Source organism: Rana temporaria, chromosome 6, assembly GCF_905171775.1.
Source record: "Rana temporaria chromosome 6, aRanTem1.1, whole genome shotgun sequence".
NCBI lineage: Eukaryota > Metazoa > Chordata > Amphibia > Anura > Ranidae > Rana > Rana temporaria.
The window spans coordinates 187,858,293-187,869,442 of record NC_053494.1 but is presented as its reverse complement, the minus strand read 5'-3'; the positions used below and the strand labels follow the sequence as shown (position 1 = coordinate 187,869,442).

Below are 11,150 nucleotides of genomic sequence, written 5' to 3'. Positions count from 1 at the left end.
GCTAATCACTTAGTGGGACTTTCACAAAGGGTAGATACCCTAACCACCTCCATGAACGAACTACGTTTAGAGAATGATGCCCTCCGTAACCAAAATTATGCGCAAGCCAGACAGAGACCTGAGCCTAAGGTCTGTCCCCCAGAAACCTTTTCTAGAGATAGGAAACTCTTCCGCCAGTTTATTAGTTCATGCCGCCTGATGTTTGAGTTACGTTCGCGCACCGGAAGTGACGCGGACGTCTTACAGAATGGAGCGCAGCTGCTTGAATTAATTACAGCTGCGCTCGTTCTGCCTAAGATAACGGCAGAGGCGTTACACTCTCTCACTGGATTGAGCCGCGCTGTATCTGAGGTCTGTGTTCAGAGGGGTGTGTTTTAAAGTGTGCTAATTGTACAGGGAGGGGGATGGGTGTCTGTGCTGGGAGAGGGAAGACATTCCTGCACCCATCTGCACCCTACACTCTGTACCCACCTGCACCCTGAATCCACCTGCACCCTGTACCCACCTGCATCCACCACCCACCTGCACTCTGCACCCACCTGCATGCTGCACCCTGCACCCACCTGCATCCACCACCTGCCTGCACCCACCTGCACCCTGCACACACCTGCACTCACCATCCACCTGCACCCTGTACCCACCTGCACCCTGCACCCACCTGCATCCACCACTCGCCTGCACCCTGCTCCCACCTGCACCCTGCATCAACCACCTACCTGCACTCTTCACCCACCACCTTGCACCCACCTGCATCCACCACCCACCTGCATCCACCACCCACCTGCACCCTGCACTAGGGATGTCCCGATACCGATACTAGTATCGGTATCGGGACCGATACCGAGCATTTCCCCAAGTACTTGTACTCGGGGAAATGCTCCCGATGCTTCACCCGATACCTGGGCAGGCAGGGGAGTTTCAAGTCTTCTCTCCCCGGTGCTTAGGGTTGCCACCTCATCCCTTTAAAACAGAACACATATGAATTACACAGGTTCTGGTGCTAATTTAATGCAGGTAAGGCACCAAGTGAGTTTAATTACCACTTTAATCAGACACAGACACTGTGTAATTCATATGTGTTCTGTTTTAAAGGGATGAGGTGGCAACCCTACCCGTGCTCAGTGTTGTCTTCCCCCCCTGCTCAGTGTTGTCTTCCCCCCCGTGCTGTTGTCTTCCCCCCCATGCTGTTTTTCCCCCATCCGTGCTGCTCTCTCACCTCCTCCCTCTCCTCCCCCCCCCCCCCCATCCGTCCGTCCGTGCCGTTCTCTCTCCTCCGCTTTCCCGTCCGTCCATGCCGTTCTCCCCATCCGTCCGTGCAGTTCTCTCTCCCCCCGTCCGTCCGCGCAGTTCTCTCTCCAACCCCCCCCCCCCGTCCGTCCGTGCAGTTCTCTCTCCTCCCCCCTGTCCGTCCGTGCAGTTCTCTCCCCCCCGTCTGTGCCGCTCTCCCCCCTCAATCTGTCAATCTTGAAAAAAAGTATCGGTACTTGTACTCGGTCTCAAAAAAGTGGTATCGGGACAACCCTACCCTGCAACCACCTGCACTCTGCACGCACCTGCACCCTGTACCCACCTACACGCACTGCCCACCTGCACCCTGCACCCACCTGCATCCACCACCCACCTTCATCCGCCACCCGCCTGCACCCACCATCCGCCTGCACCCTGCACTCACCTGCACCCTGCATCCACCACCCACCTGCACTCTGCACCCACCTACACCCTGCACCCACTGCCCACCTGCACCCATCTGCACTCTGCGCCTATCGGTGCAATCAGTGCCATCTATCAGTGCCCACAAGTGCCACCTATCAGTGCAATCAGTGCCATCTATCAGTGCCCACAAGTGCCACCTATCAGTGCAATCAGTGCCATCTATCAGTGCCCACAAGTGCCACCTATCAGTGCAATCGGTGCCAGCCACCAGTCAGTGCCCAAAAGTGCCGCCTATCAGTGCCATCTATCAGTGCCCACAAGTGCCACCTATCAGTGCAATCAGTGCCATCTATCAGTGCCCACAAGTGCCACCTATCAGTGCAATCAGTGCCATCTATCAGTGCCCACAAGTGCCACCTATCAGTGCAATCGGTGCCAGCCACCAGTCAGTGCCCAAAAGTGCCGCCTATCAGTGCCAGTCACCTGTCAGTGCCACCTATTAGTCCCCATCTGTCAAACTGTCACATGACATTGAAAAAAAAGTATCGGTAATCGGTATTGGCAAGTACTTGAAAAAAGTATCGGTACTTGTACTCGGTCTTAAAAAAGTGGTATCGGAAATCTGAATGATGCCTGCAGCTACAGGCATCATTCAGATATCGGCTTTTTCAGCCAGCGATTCCCTACTGGTCAGCCGTTTGATCGTCCTTACAGGCGGCGAGAGGGAACATCCCCCCCTCCCGCCGCCCTCCGATGCTTCTACCGACTCACTGCGATCGGTGAGTCTGAGAATGGATCCGCCAGGCCGGATGTTTACCATAGAGATTTACAGCAGACCAGATAGTCCCCGGAGTCTCTATGAATGACGGAGGTCGGGCGCGATGTTATGATGTCACGCCCGGCCTCTGTATTAAAAAAAACGGTGCCGCCTCGGCTGGGAAGCCGAGATCGTTTTTCTTTTTTTGTTCAGGCTTCCCAGCCTAGTGGTGAGATATGGGATCTTATTGACCCCATATATCACTGTAAAGAGGTCCTGTCATACCAATTTTCCTATTACAAGGGATGTTTACATTCCTTGTAATAGAAATAAAAGTGAGCAACATTTTTTAAACAGTTACAAAATAAGTGTCAAAAGTGTCAAACTAAAATTAAGAATAATATTTTTTTTTTAAAGTGCCCCTGTCCCCGTGTGCTCGCACGCAGAAGCAAACGTATACGTAAGTCCCGCCTACATATGAAAACGGTGTTCAGACCACACATGTGATGTATCGTTGCTAACTTTCAGAGCGAGGGCAATAATTTTAGCCCAAGACCTTCTCTGTAACTCAAAACATGTAACCAGTAAAAAAAATTCAAGCGTCGCCTATGGGGATTTTTACGTACTGAAGTTTGTCGCCATTCCACGAGCGTGTGCAATTTTGAAGCGTGATATGTTAGGTATCTATTTACTCGGCGTAACTTCATCTTTCACATTATGTAGAAAAAAATTGGGCTAACTTCACTGGGTTTGTTTTGTTTTGTTTTTTAAAGCATGAAACTTGCCTGGTTGGTAAGCGGTTAAGGTTCATGTGCGTGTAAAGGCAGGTGTCCCAATACTTTTGGTAATATAGTGTATGTCCCATCGTTTGTAGATGATATAGGTTTCACACAAACCAATCAATATACATTTATTGTTTTTTTTTTACCAAAGACATGTAGCAGAATACATGTTGGCCTAAATGTATAAAGAAATCAGATTTTATTGGATGTTTTATTTAGGGATGCACCGATATATGGGTGCCGATACATATCGGCCGAAAACAGCTGTTTTGGCGACATGCCGAAACAGCTTTAAAATTGCCGATATGGGCATCGGGTGCCCGTAAAAAAAATGGTCGCTGGGCTGTCACGGCTCCGTCCTCTGCACGAGCCAACGAGTGTCACTGCCTCTTGAGTCCTCCTGACTCAATCGGCTATTCAAAAATGGCGCCATTACGTATCTGCTTATGCGACGCCTGCCCGAGAGGATACAAGTTTTCCCGAGCCCGGCCGGCTTCGGGCTCGGGAAAGCTCGTATCCACTCGGCCGTGCGGCGCATAAGCAGATACGTAATGGCGCCATCCGGCGCTATTTTTGAATAGCCGATCGAGTCAGGAGGACTCAGGAGGGACACTTTGGCAGTGACACTCGTTGGCTCGTGCAGTGCACTCGCCATAGGCAGAGGGTGGAGCAGTGACAGTCCAGTCCAGCAGAGCCCAGCACAGCACAGCACAGGGGCCAGCACAGCCCAGCCATGTCCAGCACAGCCCAGCCATGTCCAGCACAGCCCAGCCATGTCCAGCACAGCCCAGCTTTAAGGTAATAAAGAAGCTGGTGGTGGCAGTAGGTGATGGTGGCAGGAGGTGGTGGGGGCATGAGGTGGTGGGGGAAGAAGGTAATGGTGGCACAGTGGCAGGAGGTGGGTGAGGTAATGCTGGCAGGAGGTGGTGGGGCAGGAGGTGATGGTGGCAAGAGCCGATTGTGGCAGGAGGTGGTGGCGAGAGCAGGAGGTGATGGCGGCAAGAGCTGGCAGGAGGTGATGGTGGCAGGGGGTGGTGGGGGCAGGAGGTGATGGTGGCAGGAGGTGGGGGTGGTGTTTTAACATACAATTATTAAAAAAGAAAAAAAAATAGTCATTTTCGGTTTCGGTCTGACATTTTTTTTTATTTCGGTTTCGTTTCGGTTCTGAAATTTCCATTTCGGTGCACCTCTAGTTTTATATCATAAAGTAGAAAATATTAGGGGGGGGGGGATTTTACCAAATTTTTTGGTATTTTTTTGTTTGTATCGCAAAAAATAAAAAATAAACGCTAGTGGTGATCAAATACCATCAAAATTAACTTCTATCTGTGTGGGAAAAAAATGATATAAATGTAATTAGTGTAGAGTGTTGCATGACCACGCAATTGTCATGAAAAGTAGCGCAGTGCTGAATAGGAATATATGGCCCGGTCATGGAGGAGGTAAATGGTTAATAAAAGTAAAAACAAAGTCCTATCGCAGAACGCAGTGCGTGGTGAGATTGAGCGCGGCGTGACACAACACACATACATTTTCCTGCGCTAATCGCACACATTGTACTGTAAATGGAACTGCACACAACGTTTACCTGAGATTCACACATTTTTCACCTAAGATTCTCTCATTTATGCTAAAAATGTGTGAGTCTTGGGGGAGGAGAATGTCTCTGGTTGGTAACACAGCCTGTGTGGCAGATACAAACAGTCACTCTCATCGATCAGCTCGGCGCTCGGCTAATGGCCTGTCACTGACATCTCCTTCATGCCTTCAGTAAGAGGGGACTGTTTCCTCCGCTGTACATCGATGAGCTCGGCACTCTATTCACCAGGCGCTCTGCTCTTGTCCAATCCGGTGCCATTTGAGTCGGTGGTAGCGGGAAGAGGCGGGGTCGGCAGAGCGCGGGGAAATCTGGAGGTGGCGGGAGAAGGAGAACTGAGGTGCTGTGTCCGGGGTGGCGGAGTGTGAGTGGAGGTAAGAGAGAGCTGACAACGGGACGGTGTGTGTGTGAGAGGAGGTGACACCCGGGACGGTGTGTGTGTGAGAGGAGGTGACACCCGGGACGGTGTGTGTGTGTGTGTGAGAGGAGGTGACACCCGGGACGGTGTGTGTGTGTGTGTGTGAGAGGAGGTGACACCCGGGACGGTGTGTGTGAGAGGAGGTGACACCCGGGACGGTGTGTGTGTGTGTGTGTGTGTGTGAGAGAGAGGAGGTGACACCCGGGACGGTGTGTGAGGGAGATCCCTCCGGCCCTCTGCTGTAGCCCGGACGAGGCTTTCATATCAGTGACCCTCCTATAGTGTGTGCGGGCTGTGTACCCGCTGAGAGGCCTGTGACAGGAATACCGATCCGGGACTACAGGCCTCTGTCCTGTCACCGCTACCCTGCGTGACAGGGGGAGACCCCCCCCCCCACAATACCGGGACAGGGGGAGACACCCCCCCACAATACCGGGACAGGGGGAGACACCCCCCCCACAATACCGGGACAGGGGGAGACCCCCCCCCCCACAATACCGGGACAGGGGGAGACCCCCCCCCCCCACAATACTGGGACAGGGGGAGACCCCCCCCACAATACTGGGACAGGGGGAGACCCCCCCCCCCACAATACTGGGACAGGGGGAGACCCCCCCCACAATACTGGGACAGGGGGAGACCCCCCCCCACAATACTGGGACAGGGGGAGACCCCCCCCCACAATACTGGGACAGGGGGAGACCCCCCCCCCCACAATACCGGGACAGGGGGAGACCCCCCCCCCCACAATACCGGGACAGGGGGAGACCCCCCCCCCACAATACCGGGACAGGGGGAGACCCCCCCCCCCACAATACCGGGACAGGGGGAGACCCCCCCACAATACTGGGACAGGGGGAGACCCCCCCCCCACAATACTGGGACAGGGGGAGACCCCCCCCCCCACAATACTGGGACAGGGGGAGACCCCCCCCCACAATACTGGGACAGGGGGAGACCCCCCCCCACAATACTGGGACAGGGGGAGACCCCCCCCCACAATACTGGGACAGGGGGAGACCCCCCCCCACAATACTGGGACAGGGGGAGACCCCCCCCCCACAATACCGGGACAGGGGGAGACCCCCCCCCACAATACCGGGACAGGGGGAGACCCCCCCCACAGACCCCCCCACAATACTGAGATGGTAATGCCCGAGGGACAATTCTAATACTGCACATTCCCTATATCAATCCTGGGGGGGGGGCACACTTCCTATACCAATGACGGGATGACACACACACACATTGTGTACGAATGACGGGGACGACGATACACACTTCCTATACCAATGGGATGGGGGGATGACACACTTCCTATACAAATTGTGGGGGGGGGCGACGACGAGACACTTCCTATACAAATTGTGGGGGGGGGGGCGACGACGAGACACTTCCTATACAAATTGTGGGGGGGGGGGCGACGACGAGACACTTCCTATACAAATTGTGGGGGGGGGGGGCGACGACGAGACACTTCCTATACAAATTGTGGGGGGGGGGGCGACGACGAGACACTTCCTATACAAATTGTGGGGGGGGGGCGACGACGAGACACTTCCTATACAAATTGTGGGGGGGGGGCGACGACGAGACACTTCCTATACAAATTGTGGGGGGGGGCGACGACGAGACACTTCCTATACAAATTGTGGGGGGGGGCGACGACGAGACACTTCCTATACAAATTGGGGGGGGGCGACGACGAGACACTTCCTATACAAATTGGGGGGGGGGGGGGCGACGACGAGACACTTCCTATACAAATTGGGGGGGGGGGGCGACGACACACACTTCCTATACCAATCCCCCGGACGGGCAGGGGGGTACACCTGTACAATCCCGTGGCAGATGGGGGATATACCTATACCAGGGGGACGATACCTCCTATATCAATCCCGGGACAGGGGACACACACTTCCTATGCCAATGACGGGAGGCGACACACCACCTATACCAATCCCGGGGTGGAGGGGGGGACACACTTCTTATACCAATCCCGGGACGGGGGGGTACACACTTCCTATATCTATTCCTATACCGGGACGGGGGACACACATTTTCTATACCAATCCTAGGACACACACACACACACACACACTTCCTATACCAATCCTGGGGGACACACTTCCTATACCAATCCTGGGGGACACACACACTCTTCCTATACCAATCCTGGGATACACACACACACACACTTCCTATACCAATCCTGGGGGACACACACACTCTTCCTATACCAATCCTGGGGGACACACACACTCTTCCTATACCAATCCTGGGATACACACACACACACACTTCCTATACCAATCCTGGGGGACACACACACTCTTCCTATACCAATCCTGGGATACACACACACACACACACTTCCTATACCAATCCTGGGGGATACACACACACACACTCTTCCTATACCAATCCTGGGATACACACACACACACACACACACTTCCTATACCAATCCTGGGGGACACACACACACACTTCCTATACCAATCCTGGGGGGGGGGGGACACACACTTCCTATACCAATCCTGGGACACACACACACTCTTCCTATACCAATCCTGGGGGGGGGGGGGGCAACTACACACTTCCTATACCAATCCTGGGGGGGGGGACGGGACACGCTTCCTATACCAATCCTGGGGGACACACTTCCTATACCAATCCTGGGGGGGAGGGGGGACACACGCTTCCTATACCAATCCTGGGGGACACACACACTCTTCCTATACCAATCCTGGGGGGGGGGGGGGCAACGACACACTTCCTATACCAATCCTGGGGGACACACTTCCTATACCAATCCTGGGGGACACATACACACTTCCTATACCAATCCTGGGGGGGGGGGGGACACACTTCCTATACCAATCCTGGGGGACACATACACACTTCCTATACCAATCCTGGGGGGGGGACGACGACACACTTCCTATACCAATCCTGGGGGACTCACACACTCTTCCTATACCAATCCTGGGACACACACACACACACACTTACTTCCTATACCAATCCTGGGGTGGGGGGGGGACACACTTCCTATACCAATCCTGGGGGACACACACACACTTCCTATACCAATCCTGGGACACACACACACACTCTTCCTATACCAATCCTGGGACACACACACACTCTTCCTATACCAATCCTGGGACACACACACACTCTTCCTATACCAATCCTGGGACACACACACACTCTTCCTATACCAATCCTGGGGGACACACACACACTTCCTATACCAATCCTGGGGGGGGGGGGGACTCTTCCTATACCAATCCTGGGACACACACACACACACACTTACTTCCTATACCAATCCTGGGGGGGGGGGGGGACACACTTCCTATACCAATCCTGGGGGACACACACACACTTCCTATACCAATCCTGGGACACACACACACACTCTTCCTATACCAATCCTGGGACACACACACACTCTTCCTATACCAATCCTGGGACACACACACACTCTTCCTATACCAATCCTGGGACACACACACACTCTTCCTATACCAATCCTGGGGGACACACACACACTTCCTATACCAATCCTGGGGGGGGGGGGACTCTTCCTATACCAATCCTGGGACACACACACACACACACACTTACTTCCTATACCAATCCTGGGGTGGGGGGGGGACACACTTCCTATACCAATCCTGGGGGACACACACACACTTCCTATACCAATCCTGGGACACACACACACTCTTCCTATACCAATCCTGGGACACACACACACTCTTCCTATACCAATCCTGGGACACACACACACTCTTCCTATACCAATCCTGGGGGACACACACACACTTCCTATACCAATCCTGGGGGGGGGGGGGGACCCTTCCTATACCAATCCTGGGGGACACACACACACTTCCTATACCAATCCTGGGGGGGGGGGGACACTTCCTATACCAATCCTGGGACACACACACACTCTTCCTATACCAATCCTGGGACACACACACACACACTTCCTATACCAATCCTGGGACACACACACACACACTTCCTATACCAATCCTGGGACACACACACACACACACTTCCTATACCAATCCTGGGACACACACACACACACACTTCCTATACCAATCCTGGGACACACACACACTCTTCCTATACCAATCCTGGGACACACACACACACACACTTCCTATACCAATCCTGGGACACACACACACTTCCTATACCAATCCTGGGACACACACACACACTTCCTATACCAATCCTGGGACACACACACACACTTCCTATACCAATCCTGGGACACACACACACACTTCCTATACCAATCCTGGGACACACACACACACTTCCTATACCAATCCTGGGGGGGACGACGACACACTTCCTATACCAATCCTGGGGGACACACACACTCTTCCTATACCAATCCTGGGGATTGCTGCTTGCAGGAGATTTTTTTTTTCAGGTGGTATTTAGTGGCTATTTTTTAGCGCTGTACCGCCTGAAAAACTCCTCGTGTGAAAGGGGCTTTATTGTTTGTGGCGGGGCCTGAAGCTCCTCCTTTAACGTGTGGAAAAAATTCTCAAACGAACAAGGCGAACGTTCTTTCCGTTGTATGGTTTCTGTTCGTTGTCGCCACCTTCCGGGTCATTCTTTGCTTCTGATAGTGTTTTTTTTATTTTATTTTTTTGCTATTCGACTATTTCTGTACTATAACACATTGAGCGACAATCGGATGTTTTGTTCACGTGCGCTAAAATGTTTCTAGCTTGCTCCCTTTTTTTTTTTGTCCGAACAGTCAATTGTCTGTCAAAAGCACTATACTAATGGACAGAAAATCAACCGATCGTATAGAAGTCGGCATCTACAAAAAGTGTAGCTGCTGACTTTAACCACATAACCCCCGGACCAAAATGCAGCTAAAGGACCTAGCCCCTTTTTGCGATTCGATGCGATTTACTACTAATGGCGGCGATCAGCGTTTTTTTTTTTTTTTTTTTTTTCCCGTGACTGCGACATTATGGCGGACACTTCGGACAATTTTGACACATCTTTGGGACCACTGTCATTTTCACAGCAAAAAATGCATTTAAAATGCATTGTTTATTGTGAAAATTACAGTTGCAGTTTTGGAGTTAACCACAGGGGACGCTGATGGGGTTATGTGTTCCCTGAAGTGTGTTTACAACTGTAGGGGGGTGTGGCTGTAGGTGTGACGTCATCGATTGTGTCCCCCTATAAAAGGGATGACACGATCGATGACGCCGCCACAGTGAAGAACGGGGAAGCTGTGTTTACACACGGCTCTCCCCGTTCTTCAGCTCCGGGGACCGATCGCGGGACTCCAGCGGCGATCGGGTCCGCGGTCCCGGAGCTTCGGACTAGTACCCACAGCTGGGTACTAATACAGGACGTACCTGTACGTACATGTGCCCAGCTGTGCCATTCTGCCGACGTATATGTGCAGGAGGCGGTCCTAAAGCAAGCAAAAAGTGTATACACTGCCCCTGCCTATTGAAATGAATGGGCAGCGCTTCAGACAGGCGCGTTTAACCCCTTAAAAGCGCCCTGCTAGCAGCCGAAAAGTGCTACTAAAGCAACGGTAAAGTGCTGCTAAAACTAACAGCGCTTTACCGCTATTGGACCCGCCACCCCAGTGTGAAAGCAGCCTAAGATAATAAACGTTAATTCCTACTGCAGATCACTAGGCCGATTCTTTCAAATGCCTTCTCATTTCTTTTCAGTTTTTTGGGAATATGGCTGCTAATCCAGAAAACGCTCAACTCTCGCCTTTGCTAGAAACCTTGGAGGACACATCTACCTCACATACAGAACAGACGGATGCTTATCTCTCGATTGCCAAGTGAGTAAAATTGCATTTTGGAACTAGAAACCTTCCAGATTCTGCCATGAGAATTATTGCAGTGGATGCAGGGCTTAGAT

At 52.6% G+C, this 11,150-nt stretch overlaps 1 protein-coding gene across 6 annotated transcripts in view; it reads left to right on the top strand.

Moving 5' to 3' along the window:
• The first annotated feature begins 5,055 nt into the window (after positions 1-5,055).
• Positions 5,056-11,150, top strand: part of RIF1 (replication timing regulatory factor 1) — a 59,925-nt gene continuing 53,830 nt past the window's right edge. For all 6 annotated transcript variants that reach the window (XM_040357998.1, XM_040358002.1, XM_040358003.1 and 3 more), the window contains exons 1-2: positions 5,056-5,163; positions 10,952-11,070. In XM_040357998.1, the coding sequence (XP_040213932.1) occupies positions 10,964-11,070 (107 nt within the window). In that variant the 5' untranslated portion in view covers positions 5,056-5,163; positions 10,952-10,963. The remainder of the gene's footprint in view (positions 5,164-10,951; positions 11,071-11,150) is intronic.